A 22914-nucleotide genomic window follows, 5' to 3' on the forward strand; every position below is an offset into this window, starting at 1 on the left:
TAGGTTAGGTTACATGCTATACATGAAACTAAAACTGGCGGTTGCTGAAGGACTCAACAAACCACCTACTCATGGAAGAGAAATTAATGTATCTAAAGTAATTGCTCAGATTGAGTAATTTTTATAAAAGAGAATTTGAAATCAAAGCATATTAATAGCTAATACAATAAAAACATTAAATGCATACCTGTCTGCAAGATTCTTGTGTTTCGCAACTTTTGATGCAATTTGCAATCTATGTTCAGTAATGATTCTCTGCTCAATCGCTTGCGATAGTGCTTTTCCACTCGCGCCTCCACATATTGCGATCTCTCTAAGGCCTAACTCAAGAGCATGTTTGTCGCTTAAGGATTACTCGATCTGTATAAAACATTTCAATTAAATTATGACTATTAAATTTTCAACCGTTACTCACCAGGTCATTGACTAATTCACAAGGGTATATTTTACGCTCAAGGATTGCAATTGGCAATCGTAAAGCCATAGCTTAGCCAGTACATTTCCTAAAAAAGTTATTTATCACAATTTGCTCCTAGTAGTTTGCGTCTCATGTGTATGTGTAATCCAAATATACCTGACGAATATTAAAGAAAAGATAATACCAATAATTCATACAATCAAAAAATATCGAATACTACCTATAGATGATGGTCTGCATGCAGATAGGATATATAAATTGCCTTTATTACAGTTCCAAATATACGTTTCCAACAGTCTATCCCGCAGCTCCCTCGCCGCAGTCAAGTTAAATGGAAATATTTGTACATCATTTCGCGTTTTATCCAAAAACACTTCACGGACACGTCTAAACCACCGATTGAACTGTTTAGAGCGGAAGTCCAGCACCATCCGCAATTAAAAAAATAAAACAGACAAGCTATAAATAACACCGATTACACCATAACAGTTTAGCAGTTTGTTTTTGTTAGTACACTACACAGTAAAATAATTCAACCTGTTTTCACGTACACAGAAAATAATTTAATACAATTTGTCACTTAAAGATTAGATTTTTTTTATTATTTGTTTTGCACTAACAAACTGTTCATAATATCAAAAAAAATTTAATAAAAACAAAAAAACTCACAACTAAGCACATCACTCGTGACTCAAATTTTTCGTAATGGCGGTGCGGTTTCAAATGACAGAAAGAAAAAGGGCAAAATAAACATAAAATTGTCATCAAGAAACGCGTTTCCATAGTCGGTTGAAAAGCACTAAACTTATACTGTTACGATAACCCATAAAAATGTTAAAACTACCATGATATTCTTACAGTTAGTAAGTTACCAATTTTATGGTCCTGTTGACAATTCAATATTGTTATATCAAGCTGCAAAAATATTATCATTAGAAGTATGAGAGAAAAGTCAATTTAACCACGGAAATAGTCAGCGATTTGCTTGTTGTCATAGTAGTTTTAACCACGAAACTTCTCAAGTTGACAATAATCATGGTAAGCGCTACAATATTGCAATATAGTTAAGATGACCATGCATACATGTTTCGCATTACCATGGTTTTTTTCTCAGTGTAGAATTTCAACGGTGTATTTGCTGTATGAGGAGGGATTTTTTATGGGGCGGGCGTTACACCGGGTATACGTCAATGTCTGTGGTAACGCGTAACGATTAATAGTGACAGCGCGTGACGCTTATAACCAGGGTAGTCAGATTCGGATATTGGACGAAATTTTTATTATGTATTAATTTGTTTCGAAAATTTTCTTTTTAAATTGCTTAGAAGACTCCGGTTAAGTATTTTGAAAACATGTAGGTAGATTGCGTCAAAACACTTCACATAATAACAATTGATTGCAAATATATCAAAAATTTTCAATAAATGAATAAATATTTGAATTGACTTTATTACGTGTTGTTGTTGGACGAACATCAAAGCTTCTGGCATCTCTGCTACTTCATATAAAAAAATAAAAAGAAAAACTTATAGCAAAATGCAAACCGTCGTCGTCGTTGTTGGTGGAGTGAAGTGAAGAGTCGTGTTCGTCGTTTGGTTTCGAATTGTGTATAAGAATTTTTGTAAAAATTAGTGAATATATCAGTATTCAGAGTGCAAGAAAAAAGAAAAACCCTTAACGGAAGTGGAGTGTATCGCAGAACGGTCCAACGTACTCGTTCCTCGAGGTCAAGGTTATCCGCGACCTGAACGGATTTTCGAGGTTAGTTTTTGCTTGTTTACCTTGGTGCTGTGCTAGTGAGTAATGCTGAGATTTTATGAAAATTTTATCTTATTTTTTGGACTATATAAAAAAAGGATGAACCACAACAACAGTAGTCGCCACACGTCGTTTACGTTCGCCAATGGTGGAGGACTTGGCGGACGTGCTGAAACGAGCAACAGTAATTTGAGCCGAACACTGAGCAGTCCGATGGCAGAATCTACTCATCTTGACAGCAGTGGCATTCGGGGGAATTTGTACGGCAGTCCGATTCGGCAGAATCAACAACAGGCGACAGGGGTGGTTAAGCGTAAGCCAACGTCTCCATTGCAGAACCGGTCCGTTTTCGTAAGAAGCAGTGGGAACTTGTCACCCATTGCATCGACTTCCGGGTTGAATCGAATCGATCCACTGTAAGTTACCAGGTGCAATATTATGAAATAGGTAAATAAAATTTTGTTTTTTTTTTCTTTTAGAATTTACACCGACGCGCAGAGCCGCGGGTTGGTTAGTCGACTGATAAAATATCACGATAAAACTCAATCACCACTGAATCGAAGTCAGTCTATGACCAGCCTATACAACAAGCCCGGTCAGTTTCCAGTGGTACACTTGAAGAAGACGGAAATAAAGTACTCACCTCGTCGTAACAATTCTGTCACATCCGTACGGATCGCTCCGCCGGAGAAATCTGTTTTCCAGGCCAACACTAGATCGAATATCTTGCGTGCCGGTTCGCTGTTGATCCCAGCGGAACCGCACCACAAAATGGCTCGTACTCAGCAAGGGGAAGAGATTGACGCTGAAAACCGGGTGATTGCACCAACCGCTGAGCTGGAAACAGCCCCGACTAAGAGTGTGCTGGACGCATTGAAGGAGATTTCTCGAAAGCGAATCAACAATGAGGAGCTGGATGCAGACCGGATTAAAAAACAATGTAAGGATTTATCGGAAGTGGATTCCGGTGGCGGAGGCATAGGTGGAACTGGCATGAAACGAACACGAGAGCTAGCTGGGTCAGCATCTCCGCCCTCGCAAGGCTCGCTTGATCAACAAAAGAAGCGATTATGTAGTAAAAATAACGATATTTCAAGCTCACTAAGCTCCAGTTTGGTGATGAATACTCCAAAGCGAGCGGCCGATACGGGCCCTCCTAGACCGGGAAGATTAAATGTAGACCAAACATTTTCGACACCAGCTGCCTTACTTCCAACGACTGTGTCCAGAACGGTTGAAACTGGAGCAGCGGTGAAGACAGTGCAGGTTGAAGCAGCTCCGCTGCCTGAAGTTAAAACGCGTGTGGTGGAAGCGCATTCACCACCCAAAAAGCAGCAGCAAAAACAGCCGCGACTGACCTTGTTCAACAAAAAGTACGATGAAACGGTCGTCCGACCCGCTTCTACAGATAGCGAAGATCAGGGCGACGAAGATGACGAGCTCGGTGCACGAATTAGCTTTATAAAACCGAAAGATCGGTTACCGGTACTGAACAGTGACAAGTTTGCGCTTAAAAAAGTGGAGAAATCAAAATTGTCATTGATTTTGAGCTGTCTGAGTGATGACGTTGATAGTGAGAATGAAGCATCTCCAACTCAAAGTGTGATGATTGCAAAGGATACCATCGATGCACCGTCGAAAGTGATCGAAAAGAAACCGGAAGAGGTGGCTGCTCCTAAGCTGTCCGGCATCTCTGCGTTGATGAATAGCCCTATTAAGGATCCCGGTTTAGGCAAGATAGAACCGCAAAAACAAACCGAATCAATTAAAATAATCGAAACATCAAAACCAAGTGGAGGATTCTCGCTCGGATCATCTACTGTTACACCGGCTGCGCCGGCTGTGGTTCCCCAAACCCCTTCCAAACCGGTTGAGAAAAGTTTCGCTTTCGGGACACCGACTAAGCCCGTAGAAGGCACTTCTTCTGGGGGATTTTCCTTCGGCAACACAGTCACAACACCAGTGAAATCGGATGCTCCTCCGAGTTATAATTTCCCATCCACAGCCAAAAGTTTAGCACCTATTCAACCCATATCAACGTCTACGGTGGGTAATTCACCGTCAGCAATTTCCAAGACCACTTCTACAGCTGATACTTCGGTCACGAACAACCTCATCAGTTTCTCTCCGGCCCCGGTGACCGCAATCAAGCCCACTGCTGAGAAGATAAGTTTTACGGCTCCACCCGCGAGTCCGACAAAAGCTCCAATTCCGCCTACGGCTGTTTTCGGTAGTGGCAGTGGATTCAGTGCTTTCAAACCGCCTAATACGTCGCCAACCTCGGCAGCCACAACGACAACACCAGCTTTTGGTGGTACTTTATCCGCAACAACAGCTCCTTCCACAACTGTAAATACTGGAACTTTTGCGTTCGATGCTACCGCTTCCAAACCAATTACAACCGGCCCGTCGAGCAGTTTTTCCTTTGGCGCAGGCGCGTCCATCAATCCAGTAACAACAGTTGTTACAACGACGACACCAGCAGCGGTCTCCTCGAATCCAGCCTTTGACAGTTTCCGAACTGCTGCAGCACCAGCGACGACAACAGCCGCTCCAGTCTTCGGTTCTTCAACGACAGCTCCAACTTTCGGAGCAACCCTACCTACTCCTGCCTTTGGCTCGAACAACACATTCGGTGGATTCGGAGCCACCACTAACGTTACTGCAACCAGCAACGTTTTCGGAGCCGCATCAACGACTGCAAGTGCTAAACCCGAAACCAAGCAACCAACTTTCGGTCAATCATCAATCATCGATTCAAGCTTCTCATTTAAAGCAAAACCAACAACGGCTACCGCTGCAACACATCCTTCCGCTCCGTTGAATTCAAGCAGCTCTTTCTCATTTGGCACATCTGGCAATGTCACATCTAACCAGCAATCCGCGAACATTTTCGGAAGTGCTATCGCTAAGAATACCGCTAATAGCAGCGCAAACAACAACATCAGCAACGACACCCGTACTTTCGGCGCAATCGCTGCCAGCAATTCAATTCCGGCGGCTACCTTTGGTACCGTCAACAATGCCTCTTCCGCCGCAGCAAGCCAACCCTCTCCGTTCGGAACAGCTAGCAGCAACAGCACCACCAGCAGTGCCTCAGTATTTGGCACCCCGGCAAACAACAACACCGCTCGAGGAAACACCGCATTCGGTGCCGGTCCGGTGTTCGGATCGGGCTCAAGTAACACCAACAGTACGGCACCAACAGCTGGGTAAGTTACAAAAAGCTCTCTTTACGTATTTGACGTAGGACTACGGCTAACGGGAAGGTATAGGTGTAAAATTAAAGTCTAAATATACGTTCGTCATGAAAAGTGGTCCGGTTTTGAACATTAATAACTCGATAATTACTCAAAAAACTCGAAAGATATTTATGTCAACCGTTCTAAAAAATTTCTGTGGATTATACAATATAGTGAAAAAATTTGTTTCTCGGAATTCATTCATAAAGGTCGAGCATTCGCCCCGATTCTACATTACGATCGGGACCAGGGATGGAAGATCAGTGATTTTGATAAAATCTGTGAATTATCGCCACACGCACAGATCACCATCCGTACAGATCATGACAAACAGTAAATCTTTTGCGTTGATCACAAGATTTTGTTCTCTAAACAGTCTCAGCAGTCGATCACAGTGTTACATCTTACCTGGCTGCGAGAAACAGGTCACACATGTTGTTTGTATTGTGATTCATACGATGCACACAACCAATCGTCTGTATCTGTAATATTTCTCAACGCAATCATGCAATGAACATGATCTGACATGAGGTTTGTCATAATCAGTACGGATCGCGACAAAGTGTTTGTCGCTTCCAAGTAGTGATGTCAATGAATCTGAATCTGATCGCTTCTATGATCTTGATCGCTAGCAGCGATTTTTTTTCTATCCCTGGCTATAGCTGATCTCGATCGATCGTGTCATACGCCGATTTGAAGTCGATGAATAAATGATGCGTGGGCACGTTGTATTCGCGACATTTTTGCAACACTTTCCGAAGCGCGAAAATCTGATCCGTGGTGGCACGGGCACCCATGAATCCCACTTGATATTGCACCACGAACCCGTAATCCTTTACGCTGAGGTTAAAAAACTTTCGGCGTTTGAATTTTCAGTCGAAAAATTGCAGCACTGGATGTAAGTGAAGTGAATAAATCGAAAAATTTCTGATGTTTTCTGAAAATATAGGTGATCTCGACTTTTTTTAAATATTGATTTATTTCATGAGTCCATTAACTGTGCCCGCGTACAAAAGTTTATGAAGTTTTGGGATCTTTCGATCCAGATCTATGCGATAATACAGTGGACCCGCGTTTGTTTGAACGATTCCTCATGCAAACTAACGGGGTAACTTTTTAATTTGAACAACTAGTAACCCGAAATATACAGAAACCTGTGAGAACTGGCCGCCCTGCTCTTTGTTATTGTTTTGGTGGTTTGTTTTAGTTGGCAGTTGCAAGTGCGAATATTGCATTTTCCGATCGGATTTCTCTCTTAATCGTTAGGAAAACGAAATGTGAAACCGATTAAACACGCTAGGTCAGTACAAACAAATCGTGTTTATGTGCATTGTCTGCATAAACAAATGATGTCATGTTGAGAATGACATTTGACCAGAGGTTGGAAAACTCGCAAAATGAATAGATACGCCGAGCATCAGCAAACGTGTTTTATCATGAGAAAACATCGACGCGAGTGGTTCAATTCGCCTACATATAACAATGAGTCACATACATTCACGATTCATATAGCATCGCTGAATATACGAATATCGTGAGCAACGCAAAAGTGCGAGTTAACACTTTCTACTGCTTGTAAAGCCACTAACACTACTTTAAACTATTCCCTTTTTGTGATAATATTATTTTGAAAACTTTCCGGCTTCTCCGGGCATCTTATATCCGCTAAATCGAACACACTCAATATTCAATTTTTGAACGAATTCTGATGTTCGCATTGAGGTTCTGTTCGTGATAGAATTTAGAGCTGATGCGTGCATTATCGGCGAGGCAGGTGAATATTATATGTTCATGAGGGATGTTCATCGATTCAAATGATCACTTTTTCGCGAATTCTCCAACCACTGCATTTGACCCATTTTTAATTTGCACGTCGTGTAAACCAGCGGGATTCAAAGTAAAAACTGTTCATATTAAAAATGGTCAAACAATCGGGGGTCCACGGTATTGATAGAAAATTTTCATATTTCTCAACAATTTTCCTCTTGCCAAAAAAAAAGTTAGCGGTTTATTTAGCGACATTTAAATTTAGCGGAAACTAACAAAAACGCTAACGGTTTTAAAAATTAGCGAAAACACTAACCGCTAACCAAAATGTTAGCTGAGTTAATTAGCTGTTAGCGCCCCCTAAAATTCGCACACACAGCATAGCAGCATAGCGTACTATCCATCGTTGCCAGTCTGATTAGCTTCCAGCAGAGAAAACCTCTCTCGGTTATGGTTTGTCATTGCTTTTACGGTGTAGCTCATGCTCATATTCAGCTTTGGTGAAGCGTATAGAGTTGGTCCATCGTTGATAGTTCTTCCTACACAACCACCTACAGAGGCACAGAGAACAGAGCCCATCTCAATAAGTTCCGCTTCGATGCCATCCTTGGCAGCATCCTTTATATTGTTCAATTTATTGATGGCGTGTTTAACTTCGCTTATCAGAGAGGCTGCCAGCTTTTCCACGTTTGTTGCACCGCTGGAATCGCTTTCCCCGCCGCCTGCTCAACATTCGTTGTGTTCGTTGAAATTCTGCACGCATCTTTCGGTTATCTCACAATCGTCCATCAAAATGGTGTTATTTTTATCCCGACATACAATCTTTTCGGAATGCGTAGGAGAAAGAGGCACAATCTGTGTAAAAATAACCCAACCAAGTACGTCGCTACCTTAATAAGGGGATTGTGCAATCTCCTTTTTCGTTACTTTCCCCTACCGTCCCTACGTCCCATTGCTTCAGCTCACCCTTCAGCACACAGTCAGAGATTCGGCAGAGTGAACCTGGACCCGTGAGTGGAGAGTGCAGTAGCCTACATCTTCGTCTGTCAACTCACAACGGGTCGGCGTGTTGAGGATAGATGAGGAACAGGACTGAACCTCTACTCTACTATATTCCTCTCACCCTCCTTCGTTTCTTTGTTTTTCGGCAGAGAGAAGATGCTCGGTAAAGAATGGTCCATTGCATTAGTGACCGGCTTAATGAAGCAAGGGCAAGTTACTGTGGAGGGCGCCCTGGTACTCCACGGGCTCCGTTACGGCAGAGTATTTATAGAACCCCCTCCACCATTCACCCCTCGGCACGGGTCGCGTCACACCTTGGAGTTTATACATTCAAGTCTTTACGTAATAGCCATGGATAACAGCTATTAATACCATCCTCCTTTTAGGAGCTTTGGGCCCTCTGCTATGGTTCTCAGTAGCCGCCGCCTCTACAAAGATCCATCATTTGCAGGCGGAGTTAACCCTCTCTGTCCCATGGTAGCACAGGTGCTCCATGACTTCCGATACTAAAATTGGCCGATAAAATTTTTGAGGCATTCAAATATGGATATTTTGATTTTATAACGTAGTAAAAACATTGTTTTACAAGCTGTATAGTTGCGTTTGACGAATTGCTGATTACTTAATAGTTTTTTTACATTATCAAAACACCTCATCATTACCAAAACACCCCTGGGACAGAGAGAGTTAATGCAATGTTGAACAGCAAATTCGATAGTCCGTCTCCTTGTCTCAAAACATCTAACATCACAAACGAGCCCGATGTCTCGTCCGCTATCCTGATACTTGATTAGGAACTATCAAGGATAGCAGGTATCAGCCTAATCAGTTTCGTTAGAAAACCATGTTCAAGCATAATCTGCCACAGCTCATTTCGTTTAACTGAATCGTACACCGCCTTGAAGTCTATAAACAAATGGGAAGTCTGCAAGTTGAATTCCCGGAATTTATTGAGGATTTGTCGCAAGGTGGACATTTGGTCGATCGTGGAGCTTCCCTCTCAAAACCCGCATTGCTATTCGCCAACAAAGGTTTCCTGCATCAGCCTCAATCAGAGATAACAGGATACGGGAGAGATTTTTTTATGCAAAATAGGGCATATGAGACCTTCCGTTCAATCCGTAGGTAGTTCCCCCTCATTCCATACCTTAAATATATAATCTGATGGATTGCACAATATAGCCGTTCGCTCCCGACTTTCAAAAGGTCGCGGGGTGCTTTTTAAACCTCGTCCAAAGTTGGTGAATCCACAGCTTGTCCGACATCCTCAATCGTTATCCTGCTTCTGTTGATCGCTTCATCTTGTTCACCATGCAACAATACAATGCATCGAAATGTTGTTTCCAACGCCTAGCCACCTCCGATCTTTCGGTAATCATGTTCCCCTCCTTGTCGTTGCGCATAACAGGAGTTGGCACGGTCCGGTTCCTTATTCCGTTGATCGTGTCGTATCGTAGCTCTCGAAGCAATAGGGGTTTTCCGTCAGATCATACCCCTCCTTTTCTTATTTTTTCTCGAAAGTACTCCCAATACGAGTGACAATGGTGCAAAAATACATTTTTCGTTGACTCTAGAATTTACTAAGGTTTTTTGAAAAATGCAAATTGCAAGAATGTTGAATTTCTTTTCATCATATCACGAATGTTGAGTTTTAAAAAATTCGTTTCGGCTGCACTGTTTATCAAAATTTTCAGATTTTCTGGCAGCATTGCACAGCAGATTTTGACATATGCTAATGCTAACAAAAGCAAATGATTACCTTCTTTTTCGTTTCGTGTGTTGCTTACCATAAGAGTAACGAGTGTCGCAAATGGTTTCGAAGTGGTGAAAATAGAGGACACTGGTACAAAAAGGCATGTAATACATCCGAGAAGTGACGGGTTGAAAGATACGTATTTTATATTTTCATTTTTACAGTAGTTAGAGGCTTTATTAAAGAAAATTTTATTTGGGTATCATTTCTAAGAGTCAAAACCGAACAATTAAAAAAAAATTTTTTTTTGACGAATAACCTCTATTCTCCGTCACCGCAAGAACGCTGGCGCTGGCGTTGGCGTTTCTTACGACGGTAAAGTTTCTTTTCGGCAGCTCTAGCATCTCGATATCTCTCTGCTCAGGCGTGTCACAATTGCAGCCAATATGTGACTTCTTGCTCGATTCTTCTCATCAGTCAACCACTGGCATTCTACGTCAAACCACTCACCGGAAATGTGCCTCCACTGTTCGTTCAGGTTCTCTCCGAGAGGTTCACCGATCCGCTCATCAGTCTTCCGAAAGTACTCTGCAGCAACTCGTTCCACTGATAACCGCCGAATGTTCAGTCGTATCTTCCTCGTAGGTTTCGATTTGAATACGTTGGACAACGAGGCACGGCTTACTACGAGATAGTGGTCCGGGAAGGATCGCACGTCTGGCTTGCGACATCAGAAATGTGTCGGTCAGAGCGTGGTCGATCTCAGAGCTGGTCTCTAGGGTCTGGTCTGGGGTGATATTGCGCATCTCGTTTGGAGTGATTTTCGTTCAAGACGCCCATTTGTTTAACGTGGTCGAAACGAGATGCGCAATGTCACCCCTGGTCTTAGGGTGTTTTCAGGTGTGCTTCCGAATGTTCCATCGGGCAAAATGGGTACTACACATAACCATTTCTCTGGCTGCAGCGAAGTTGATTAGCCTCAGGCCATTGTCGTTTGTGGTAAGGTAGAAGCTTTCCCTACAAATAATGGGACGAAAAAACTTTTCGCGTCTGACCTGTGCGTTTCTATCCCCGATGAATATCTTTATGTCATGCCCTGGGCACCCTCCATATGTCCTTTCGAGAAGATCATAGAACTCCTCTCTCACGTCATCGGGTTGGTCGTTCGTCGGAACGTACACATTTATCTCAACAGGCATGGTCGGTCATTAATGGGCCTCCCCCTAATGACACGTTTCATTTGTTTTCTATTTAATACGAATCCGACACCATGCTCTGCTTTATTGCCGCCACTGTAGTAAATGTGATACTTGAATTCCGTGCCCGCAATAGGTTCCACTGCGCGGAATTCGCGTTTTCCCGTCTTCGGCCATCGCACACACTTAAAAAACTCAGCAAAATTTGCCGAGATTTGGACAGCCGAGCGTTCGGAGAAAATTTTAGTTTTGCAAATCGACGTTTACGGATCTTTTCTAACGTTTGGCATCATAAAAAAATTTACCGAACGCTCGGCTGTCCAAATCTCGGCAAAATTTTGCTGACTTCGGCAGTTTTTTTTAAGTGTGCACTTCCTGGATGGATGGTTGCAACCTCGACCATCATCTTTTGCATCTCATTTGCCAGGATACCCGCGCGTGCCGGTTCAAGTATACTCCTGACATTTCAAGTACCAAATTTCCAATATGTATACGTTGTACTTTTTCTTTTGCCTGTGGTCCATACCGATTACTCCGTTGTAGGTCTTCTCCTGAATTTCTCCTAGCGAAAGTTTTTTAAGCATACCGCCTGGACAGGACTGCCCTCTTGGGTATAGCTGGCGAGACAGCGTTTCATAAGTCAGCCGCCCATTCCGCATAAGTCGCTGATGTATGCCGCCTCTAACCTGGGATATAGTCACATACCTGGTACGGAAACGGCGATTCACCGTGCAGTAGGATCCCCGGTCTGAGCCAGAGCCGCCCCTAACCTGGTGGCAGACGCTCACGGCTAGCAAGGCTGTTCCTTTTGCCAACACTCAGCAGAAGCGTGAGTGCCTCCTACCCTGTCGCCCGGTATACGACCACAGTTTCCACCGGGGTTGGTTACCCGATCTCCACTAAGGTTGCTCGTATTCCGGCTGGTACCACGAGGAGGTAGAGATAGGAGTTGCTGAATAAGAGGCTAGTGACCACTGTGAAATCAGTTAATTTACCTCTGGGTAGGCAATTGGGGGAAAAATATAGCATTTAAAACGTAATATTAAATAAGAATCGAAGAATTATTATGAGTTGCATTAAAACAGCGGGGTGCTATCCCTATCTTAACGAACGGTGTTTGACAGTCGACTTAACGAAGGGCGCTATTGCAGGAAAAGCGCCCGTCTGACAGGTAAATTTGCTGCCAACCTTGTCGAGATGTGCTGAGATGTTGGGAACAAAAACATGGCACCCATCGCAAGCCCCTGCATTAAAAGGATCTAATAATATTGCAGTCCTACGTCAACTTCTCGTATCATTTGATGTACCTACACCTTTAATATTTAAAAAAAATAATTTTTCATTTAATTTCTAATTGAAATTTTTCAGTGCCGTTTTCGGAAACACTTCGAACAGCTCCCCGTTTGGGTCGACGGCCACGATGCCAAGCTCTGCGACAGGAATGTTTGGTTCTGCGGTAGCATCTCCAACTAACAACACCAACCAAAATCAGGCGGCACCCAGTGGAGGCGCATTTTCATTCGGTGCTTCGTCGGCTGCCCCTGCAGCCGCATCGACCACCAGCAAACCCTTTTCCTTCGGTGGAATTAACAACAGCAACAACAATAATAGCAACGTTTCTAGTCCACCAGCGGCTCCTTTAAAGTCCAACAGTTTCTCTTTTTCGGCGGGATCAAACGCAGTGTCACCTACGGCGACTCCTTTGACAGGAAGTTCTTCCACTTTCAGTTTTGGTGGAGCTGGAACCAACAGCAGCGCCAACAATGTCGCAGCTCCGAACGCGCCATTTGGAGGCAACGCCGGTAATACATTTTCATTTTCGTCCAATGCCGCTTCCGCAAGCAACAACGTAAACGGTCCGAATCAAGCAGTGGTGAAACCATTCTCTTTCGGCGGAACCAACGTCAATCAGTCGGCGGCACCGGCACCGTCCGGAGGAATCTTTGGCAGTGGTGCACCCATCGCACCGGTTTCATCAAACCCCCCGCCTCCGGCATTTAACTTTTCCGCCGGAACTAATCAACCGACGGGTGCATTCTCGTTCAATAGCGCTGCAGCCGCTCCGGTGGCACCCGGGGGTCCCTTCTCGATGCCAAATGGAGCCGTAGCAGCACCGATGTTTAGCATAGGAACGGGCGGCGGTAATCAGCTACCACCCAATCGAAGGCCGATCCGGCAAGCGACTCGACGACACAAATGAGAGGTGACGAAAACCATCTTCAGTATGACAGTGATTTAGATGTTATTTTTTTTTGTTCCGGCTTTTTTGTATCATTGTATAGGTATAAACTTTATCGTTTATGTTTGCTTATTAAGAGCATGTTTCTAGCAAACAGAAATTATTTTCTACTGCAAAAACACGGCTCAGACAGTACCAACCAAATTGCTTGGGACGATAATGTCGTCGATATTGTAGTAAATTATACGAATAACTACAATTCTGGACATCCTCTGCTTTCTGGAAATAGAACGAAAGATCCTCAAGTGTCTGGAAATTTTCACACACTACAAGTTTCAAGTACAATGTAGTCATTTGTCTCATTTACTATATTATATTTATTGACCAATCAAAATCTAGTCTTCATCATCATAATCAGGTTCATCGTAAGATATGAAACCACTTCCGTCAAACGAGTCACTGGAGACCTAAAAAAATTTAAAACAATTTTACAATCTCTCAACCATCTATGTAAATCGGTTTCTTACCGTCACAATTCCGGACATCAGCGCATAGCTGACCATTGCGATGGTGGCAAAAATACCGGACACTACGTACCGCTTCTTTCGCTCGTACGGTGTGTCATCGTCCTTCTGAGTTCCATCGTAGGACTGCTTCTCTTCTGGCTTTGGTTTCGATTCGTTCGACGACGACGACGACGATGACGAGGACGAATTTGAATTCGGACCCACGGACCCGCTACTGGTGTAACCCTCTTTGGCAAAGTAGATCGTTGTCATTCGATCAACAAATTTGACTAGATTGGGGCACTGCTTCAGGTGGTTTTGAAGGACGTTATTAGGCAGTTTTAGCTTAAGAATAACCGATAGGTAACCATACAGAATAGCGTCCACTTCACTAGGCGTATCACCGAAAAAGAATTGGTTTTCGCTAAGCTTTTCCGACACCCAGTTGATGCATTTCTTTGCATTCAACAGCATCTAGAAAAAATAATTCGTTTAAATAACTGCTGATGAATACTGAAAAATTTCAAGCTCACATCCTTTACATCGTGCAACTCTACGGAATCGTCCAACACGAATCCGGCTAATGTTTGCGTTATTTCATTCGTTTTAAGCAAATACTTTCGCGGGCAGTAGAAATTAAACGGAATGGGAATTCGCTTGGCGTAGAGCGCACGTGTGGTGTCAAGATTTTTTGGATCACCCCATAAATTGTACATGAAAAATGGGGACAGATTTTCCACAACATACTGAATGCAACCGTTTATCACCATGTAGCTCTGGTCCTCGAGTTGAGCATTCGCGTCGAATCCTTTCGATTGCAGGAACTCCACTATGCGGTTGTAACCGGCCAGTTTTTTGCCCTGCTCCGTAACCAAGTACGGTAGCATTCCGTTTGGCGAACTGAACGGATTACCCTTGAAATTAACCGTCACTTTGGCATCCGCGAGTTTTAGATAGGCCTGTGATAACATAATAGAAATTAAACCGAATACAAGGCTCCAACACTAGGGAAATTTAGTAGTAACACTCACCAGCATTTTAGCGCATTCGGAATCTATCGTGGGAAGGCCCCATTCTCCAAGGTAGACGTACAATTCCATTTGACCTAAACACTGTTGATAAACTTTACTATTACTCGTTCAATCGAGATTTTTGTTTCGAACCGCGGTCCGGTCACAATCAAATTTTTGAGGCTTTTGACGATTGACGGCGGTGGCGGTGTGCGCAATGTATACAACTGTTGTGCAACTTTTCCCGTGGACTGCAGACAGCACGCAGCCAGCCACAGCAGTCGATGTGAATCCAGCAGATCCAGAGTTGAACTCAGAGATGGCAGATTGTCGAAAAAATTAGAGTGACTATATACAGAGTGGCGACAAGTCATCCCAAATGTATGCAATGCGGTTTTTCCAAGGTTTATCTTTCTCTTTCCTGCATACGCGTTGGATAGGTCGTCTGCTCGATTGGAATGACACTGACAGATAATTATCATTCCAATTTTGACATTGTCGCCACTCTGTATATAGTCACTCTAGAAAAAATATAGAGCTTTCTGACAGTTCTAGCACCCACACTAGCGAACACGAAATACGCGTGTATATATATGATGTTTACCTCATTTTGGGGAACAGCTGATGCTGGAGGAACAAACCGAAAAATAGCGATTACTAGTTGTGTTTCTCCGTTTGCCGCACTGCAGAGCACATATTTCGCTCAAACTTCCCATCCTGTTCCAAATTTAAGCACATATAAACCTTTGCACGGTGCCTAACCTCAACTCTGGTTTGACGTTTTTGTGTGTTTTGTTTTGATTCCCTTCGTAACCTAATTTTATTGCTAGTGGGTTTATTACTTGTAATTGGTACCACTTGTTTGCGGAAACCGGAAATACCCGACTTTTCCGAAGCAGGAAAATGATAACAGTTCTGTACAACATATATTTTTGCCCTTTTTGCAGTTTTTTGCTTCTGGGTCTTACGAATAAGTAATCAAAACAAACCCCACAACACTGTCAAACCTGGGAGGAAAAAAACGCACTGACATCTGCGTGCAATGCTTTATGTTGAAAATTTGCTGGTATTTAAGCCAGCGGAAGACGAAATTCATTCTGTACCTTGGTGACAAAGGAATGCATCTCTTTTGTTTACTGTTGTTGTTTGCCTCATTTTCAAATGCCAATACACACATAACTGGAAAGCTCTATTTGCCACTACTCGAAAACTTGAACCAAACTGCTCGACACCCTATCACACTCAAAAAGTTTTACCGAACACCGCAATTTTAAGACGAAATTAGAACTACCGTGCAAACCCGCTGGAATGACCTTCCTTAATCTGAACATTTTTAATCTGAACCCGGTTTGTATGAATGCGTTCACATTAAAAACTGATCAAGCGTCACACACTATTGACGGTTAAGTTGACCGGGCAAATTGAAAAAAAGCAAAAAAAAACTTAATACGTTTCCTCTTGCTCAGCAGCAGCTCTCCAGCACTCAAAATAGACTATTTTAGGTGATACTGTCGAGCTAATTTCCACTTCTACAATCTGGATGTTCAGAATTCGAACATATTCGACATGTTTTCAAAACGTTTGTTTTCGTCAAATCAAAACAACAAGGTCATAGGGTGCGCGCCTTGCGCGCATGAGAAAGTGAATAGAGTAACCAAATAGTCAGATTAAAAATGAATTCGCCTGATCTGAACGAGGTGTTTTTCATATTAGCGGGGGTTGAGTGTACTGAACGTTCGGTAGAAATTTCGGTGATAGATATCAACGTTGTCCGACTTTTCGGACCTTTGGTAATGTTTGACATCACCGCAATTTTTACCGAACATTTAGCCACGTTTAGCAGTTCCAATTTCGCCAAAAAATTGCGGTGTTCGGTAAAAAAAAGTTGGTGTGTAGAGCTTTTAATACACACACACACACACACACACACACACACACACACACACACACACACACACACACACTTAAAAACACCGAATTCGATAATTTTTTACCGAAATCTGAGCAGCTGAACGTTCGGTAAATTCAGTACAATCAATATATATAGAATGCCAGTGTCTCTGCAGTGCGCGTGGCAAACTTCATACATATTCAGATAATGTATTTACATTATACTTGCATATGTGTGTGTGTCTAAGATTCTGAAAAAGGGAATCTCATTGTCAAACTTTGATAACCAGTTTAAAATTTCGAATATGGCTGCCAAGTAATGTGATTGTAAACTTCGCTTGCTTCATATTTCTGAAAAAATTGATGCAAAAAGACTCAGTTGGGGGATTCAATTCATCCGGACGAAAAGAAAATGAGCGTTTAAAAACATTTCACTGGCATGAAAACAGCGATGAGCGCACTGATGACAGCACCAACCAGCGCACAGGTAAAGAACAGATAAATAACAATGAGCAACTTTGACAATGAAGCTCCTGATTCACAGACTTGATACAGATTGTTAGCATCATGTTTACCACAATGAGTCCTGTAGAAAAACAGCGACACTAGCATTCTATATATATTGATTCTACTCCAACGTATTTTGGACCCCATCAGCAGCTGTACATAATTTAGACACTTCCATTTGATTTTGCTGTAAATGCCCAAATTATGTACAGCTGCTGATGGGGTCCAAAATACGTTGGTTACCCTACTTTAAAAATAAGCTTGTCAAGCAAGGAGGGGTGCAGTGGGGAGGTAATAACGAAAAACTGATGGTTTAAATTGCTAAATTGCAAACATGTGTGGTATATGCAGAAAATAACCACGCTAATAATTTTCGCGTGGGACTCTACATAGGTGGAAACTGCGCAATAGATGCCAGGCTGAAAATACCATCCCAAGTAACAATTTCGGGATGATCAAACGCTTTTATAGCTGATTTTATTCAACCTGTGGCTGATCTATGGTTTAGGTTTAGAAATGAAAACCTTTTTTCAGCTCTTAAACATCTAAATCTGGTGATTTTATCAAGCTTCAGGCTAATTAATAGCTGCTTTCGAAGCTGCAATGAAGCTTAATAGAAACTGTTTTGCACTTTTAAATAGCCAATTTGAGCAATGCTGTCAATTCTATTTTTAGAACGAGAAATAGTTTTGCAATCTACTTTTCCAGTCGCTTAATCAACGCTTCATCAACCTTTATGCAGCCAAAAAAAAATCTATTTTTAAATTTAAAAAAATGGAACGCGTCATTTTTATTTCGCCGTCAACGTGATATTTTTAGTTTCGAATACCTTTAATTCGAACAAGTAAGCTAGGCTAGCTAATTAAAAATGCATGTCTTTTTTCCGGGAATTGAACCCGCCATCTTTTGATCCATAAGCACTCACCGTATGACCCGCCCCATTTGCATCTGCAGAACAGACAGTGAGAATATCTTTACACCTGAAGCCTAGCCCGTTTAGCGTGAAGCAGTCGATAATGTCGATAACTGACAAACTTTTGCTGTCAGCCGAATGGCGAAATTCTATGATCTGACAGTATGTGTGCTGTGAGCCGAATGAAAACTTGGTAGAAGTTTGTAAAGCCACTTTAACATCCTTAAGCAGACTTAAAGTAGTTTGAAAGCTGTGAGCCTAATGAAAGCTTCCACTCTACATTTTAACACCTTTAAGCAGCCGTAAAACGCTTTGATGTTTATGGCTGTTTAGAAGCAGATTGTTTAGCAAAAAAAATCTGCTATTAAGCTTTTTTATCAGCTTTTGGGAGAGAACTGGTTTGAAAAACTTAAAGTAGCTTACACATCGCTTATTTAAACACCATTTGAGCGCTTACTTTATGTAGCGTTGATCGCCTTAAACCAACCCGTAAACAGCCATTGCTCTTGCAATTCAGCTACCGTTGTTACTTGGGATCCCCTACCCTACCGCCCGCAGTCGAAGTCGAAACTCATGAGTGCAAGTCGAGGTGCAACTGCAAGTCAAAATAAAAATCTCACCGACGCAAACGGACAAATTTTTTATCGGGTAATGTGACAATTAGAGTGACTATATACAGAGTGGCGACAAGTCATCCCAAATGTATGCAATGCGGTTTTTCCAAGGTTTTTCTTTCTCTTTCCTGCATACGCGTTGGATAGGTCGTCTGCTCGATTGGAATGACACTGACAGATAATTATCATTCTCAGATTATCATTCCAATTTTGACATTGTCGCCACTCTGTATACAGTCACTCTAGTGACAATGTCAATAATCTGAAAGATTTATAAACAACACTTGGGACTTGGCAAAACAAGTCAATAGAAAATTAATAATAGCAGTTTACTAGCGTCCTTTACGTATATAACATAAGTAAAATTAAATTAATATTATTGCTTTATGCTTCTAAGATGAATGTATCGATTGAAAGAAAGCGAGCTGATTGTGCGGCCCTGCCAAAAGGCTGGCAAAGAGAGGAAGTTCTCCGCAAAACTGGCCTTTCCGCTGGCAAAGTGGATGTTTATTACTACAGGTAAGAAAGTGGCTCGATTATGGGAAAAGCAGTATACAGCTATGATTGTAGAGTTAAATCTAAGAACTCATCTTATTTCGCGTGATCATTTTATTGGTATGGAAATGATTAATTGTAAAAACATGACTGCATTTTCTGAGTCAAAAGATTGGTTATTTTCTTTTGCAATTAAGAACGTTGAAAGGAGCCGTTTTATAAAGTTCGCTATTAAATTTGACACATTCAGCCCGACGGGTAAAAAGATTGAAAGTAAGCCACAACTAGCCAGGGCCTTGGGGGATACAATCGATCTTTCCACGTTTGACTATCAGGCAGGTCGAATCGTGCCTAGCGCGACGCACATGATGCTGCAGCACAATGCGCTCAAGCGGAAGCTTGGTGCATCGCCAACCGGTTCGTCGGTAGCACCGTCCGGAGTAACTTTACCACCACCGGTTCCGATTTATCATCAGTTCGCATCTGCCAGCGGGGGTAGTGGTGCTGGAGGAGGGGTAGGAGGCAGACAATCACATCAGCAGTATGATTACAGGTACCAGCTGGTAGCCGGAACTTGCGTTTTCACTAGACCTTTCAGTTGATTTGGGTTTAATTTGTTCCAAGTTTGTAAAATCTTATTGGCTATTGGCAATACCCCGGTATTCTCCTTTGAGACACGAGAAGGACTTAAAATTCGAATTGGCGTGATGATGGCATTAAAGCGAAATAATTTTCGTTTTAAGGCACTGATAAGGCGTTTTGCTTTGTTGTTTATGATAAATTGCGCTTGTTGGGAAGCTAATCTAGTTAAAACTTTTTAGTCGTGGCATGCGAGCGGATACATCTCTGATTCCTCCCATACGGCAAACGGCATCCATATTTAAACAACCTGTGACCGTTGTACGTTCACAAGACAACGATAGTAAGGTTAAGCGTGATCTACAGCATGGGTCACAAATCAAACCCAAACAGTTATTCTGGGAAAAACGACTGGAGGTAAGCTTGTAAAACTACATTCAATTTCTTTCTCAAATGTAATGTGAAATGAAAATTTCCTCTAGAACCTTCGAGCCAACAACACATTCAACGAAGAAATCGGTTCCTTGGAGCTACCAAAACGCTTGAAGGCAGTAGGACCGGGCGTGAACGAAGCCACCGTTCTTCAGTCGCTGGCTACAGCGTTACACCATAACACGCATCCGGTAACAGGACAAACCGCTTCCAAAACTTCACTCAACACCAATGCCAGCGTGTTTCTCAATCCCGACCAACCGCTAATGCATGTGGCTACTGTGACAGAGGATGATATCAAACGACAGGAAGAACGAGTTCAGTATGCACGCACTCGGCTCCAAGAAGCTTTGCGGGCATAGGATTTAAAAATAAAAAAAACCGTATTTTTATTAACGCTGTATCAAGTAAATGTCCAATCAAGTTTCTTACATAAGCAGTAATTTTACATTTTATAAAGTATCATTTGACGTAAAAAATAAACATATTCAATGGACGCCAAACACAACGTAAGTTTATTTAAATTAAAACACAAATAATGGGAAATATTCTCTTTATTTTCTCTTCATACGAGCATTAATACATTGAACTAGTCGTAAATTGGTAAAAGTGATGTAAATTTTAATGTAATTAGTCATCCTTTATTTTCTCCCTGTCCTTAGCACAGTTTTTAATGATTCTCTGGAAATTCCACTGTATCAGCAGTCCAACCAATCTCAGTGGACCAAGCAAATAGAACTGCAGCAGACAAATAATAGGTCCCTTCCAGGGTGCCATCCCAACGCACATCGTACTCAAAACCCAACTTTCCATGCCGAGCACCGAAAAGAACGATCCATTCAAAGCATCGTGCACAATTTTCCGTCCAACATCTTCCGGTTTTGCCAGTCCACCGGAGCCGGATATAATCTTCGTTTCAAGTGGTTTCGATTCGTTCTCCCGAGCCAGCCCAGGTGTGTCGGTGTCAGCAGGTAGTGCCAGTGTAACACTCACACCGCAATGCTTTGCCTCCATGGCGATTGTTTCTGCCAGACCACGGAGCGCAAATTTGGAAGCACCGTAAGCCCCATATCCGTACAGACCAACCAGCGCCGCTTGCGATGCAGTGATAACTATTATTCCTTCCTTAGCTCGTTTCATTTTGGGCAGCACAAAACGGGTTGGCGAAAAAGTGGCAAAGTAATTGATATCCATCATTTGCTTGGCTTGCTCGAGCGTGGTGTCCTCAATCGTTCCACAGACGGCCATTCCAGCGCAATTGATCAACATGTAAATTGGTTGCACTGCTAGTTCAATCTCTTGTAAGCCTTGCTCGACAATTTCATAGCTTTTTGTTAGGTCGATTGACCGAAAATTGATTTTTTGCTCTGGTACAAGCTTACAACTGTCCAGCTGTTGCTTTGCCTTTTCTATCAAATGAATTATCGATTACCATTATTTTATTTCCATGAATTTATCAAGATTATCTTACCTAATTGTTCGACATTGCGTGCCACAATCGTTACATCAGCCCCAAGACGAGCGCATTCAACTGCTACCCAAAGGCCAATTCCACTGGAACCTCCGGTAACGAGAACATGTTTACCGTAAATTTGCGATCTCCGCTTGACATCCGACGAGTAACGATATCGACTGTTGGATCGGCATTTCCAACAGATCAGATAGAATATTAGACCATGCACAAAAACAATGCCCAAGATTGTTAAAACGATCTCCGTTTGATGTTCCATGCCAGGTGTGGTAAACTCCTGAACCCACACGAAGAACAATCCAACAATGCGGGTGTGGTTTGTTTGATAAGCTGCTCAACACAAATTCTAAAAATTCAAGAAACCAATTTGTTTAAAAAATATCAGGTATATGGAACAATGACGTTTTTTTTTATTAATTTAAATAATGTAAACAAGCTATCGAAATCAAAATTTTACCTTTAGCAACCCGCCAAATAGAAATAAGCTAAGAAATAAGTAACTTTAATGTTTTTTTGCGAAGGGTGATTCTGCTACTGATAACAAACTGTTACCTACCGGTGCGGTGACCATTTTTAACAACCGGTTGGGTAGCTGCATCCGAAACGTCTTCATGCAGCCAAACCAAAACGGAGCAGCAGCATTTCCAAAGAATGTCTAACTAAGGTATTTTACGTATTTTCTCCTAGGACCAGGACGTGGCCATCTGGCGACACAACAGAGTCCTGACACAACAGAGATTGCTAACACTTATCTTACGCACACTTTGCCACGGAAGTGGCTATCGCAAAAGTTCGTGAAATATAAAGTTTTAATGCAGAATCTTCTAATATTGGGGAATAAATCGTCGGAATTGTTGCTACCACCCTGCCAACAAATGTCCTTGCCAAGTTGATAAGCGTACAACCAATTTAAGCAACAGGGATATGTGTGATTTTTTGTATAAAAACCACTGGTTTTTCATGTCGATACATTCGCTATAACATAAAGATTCAAAATATAGGAAATCGAAAAAAATTCTTTGATTTTAGGCAAAATTAAAAAAAAATCTCCGTATAAGCACAGAGAACAGACATCCATTCAGGAACAAATTTTTCGAAAATTTTTGGATAAAATTTCAAATTCAAATCACCTAATATGCTAACGTCACCACCACTATAGTTTCCCAGCTAAATGATTCTTTTGATTTGCACACTGACAACCTTTGGCTCCTCTGGCGCTAGTATATATGGACTAAAAGCGTT

General features: G+C 42.2%; 4 protein-coding genes across 5 annotated transcripts; 2 read left to right on the top strand and 2 right to left on the bottom strand.

The window, feature by feature from the left end:
- The first annotated feature begins 1996 nt into the window (after nt 1-1996).
- LOC128741497 (nuclear pore complex protein DDB_G0274915) lies at nt 1997-13506 on the top strand. The gene is made up of 4 exons (XM_053837365.1): nt 1997-2179; nt 2275-2592; nt 2656-5388; nt 12445-13506. Exons 2-4 carry the CDS (start codon nt 2276-2278, stop codon nt 13274-13276), a joined length of 3882 nt encoding a protein of 1293 aa, XP_053693340.1. The 5' UTR covers nt 1997-2179; nt 2275; the 3' UTR covers nt 13277-13506.
- Nucleotides 13507-13613: 107 nt separating this feature from the next.
- LOC128743248 (metaxin-1 homolog) lies at nt 13614-14971 on the bottom strand. The gene is made up of 4 exons (XM_053839792.1): nt 14793-14971; nt 14295-14720; nt 13783-14235; nt 13614-13722 (listed from the first exon to the last, which is right to left on the bottom strand). The coding sequence occupies exons 1-4, from the start codon at nt 14859-14861 to the stop codon at nt 13651-13653; spliced, it is 1020 nt and encodes a 339-aa protein (XP_053695767.1). The 5' UTR covers nt 14862-14971; the 3' UTR covers nt 13614-13650.
- A 4042-nt stretch (nt 14972-19013) lies between these two features.
- Nucleotides 19014-20695, top strand: LOC128742974 (methyl-CpG-binding domain protein 2). Its single transcript, XM_053839474.1, has 4 exons — nt 19014-19214; nt 19441-19743; nt 20012-20186; nt 20252-20695. Exons 1-4 carry the CDS (start codon nt 19093-19095, stop codon nt 20561-20563), a joined length of 912 nt encoding a protein of 303 aa, XP_053695449.1. The 5' UTR covers nt 19014-19092; the 3' UTR covers nt 20564-20695.
- A 52-nt stretch (nt 20696-20747) lies between these two features.
- LOC128742970 (3-ketodihydrosphingosine reductase) lies at nt 20748-22342 on the bottom strand. 2 transcript variants are annotated; one of them, XM_053839470.1, is made up of 3 exons: nt 22229-22342; nt 21673-22018; nt 20748-21610 (listed from the first exon to the last, which is right to left on the bottom strand). In XM_053839470.1, exons 2-3 carry the CDS (start codon nt 21929-21931, stop codon nt 20832-20834), a joined length of 1038 nt encoding a protein of 345 aa, XP_053695445.1. In that variant the 5' UTR covers nt 21932-22018; nt 22229-22342; the 3' UTR covers nt 20748-20831. The 2 variants fall into 2 exon arrangements, with proteins under 2 accessions (XP_053695445.1, XP_053695444.1); XM_053839469.1 differs by having other exon boundaries at nt 22130-22229.
- Between the last annotated feature and the right edge of the window lie 572 nt (nt 22343-22914).

The sequence above is a fragment of the Sabethes cyaneus genome, chromosome 3 (assembly GCF_943734655.1).
Source record: "Sabethes cyaneus chromosome 3, idSabCyanKW18_F2, whole genome shotgun sequence".
Classification (NCBI taxonomy): Eukaryota; Metazoa; Arthropoda; class Insecta; order Diptera; family Culicidae; genus Sabethes; species Sabethes cyaneus.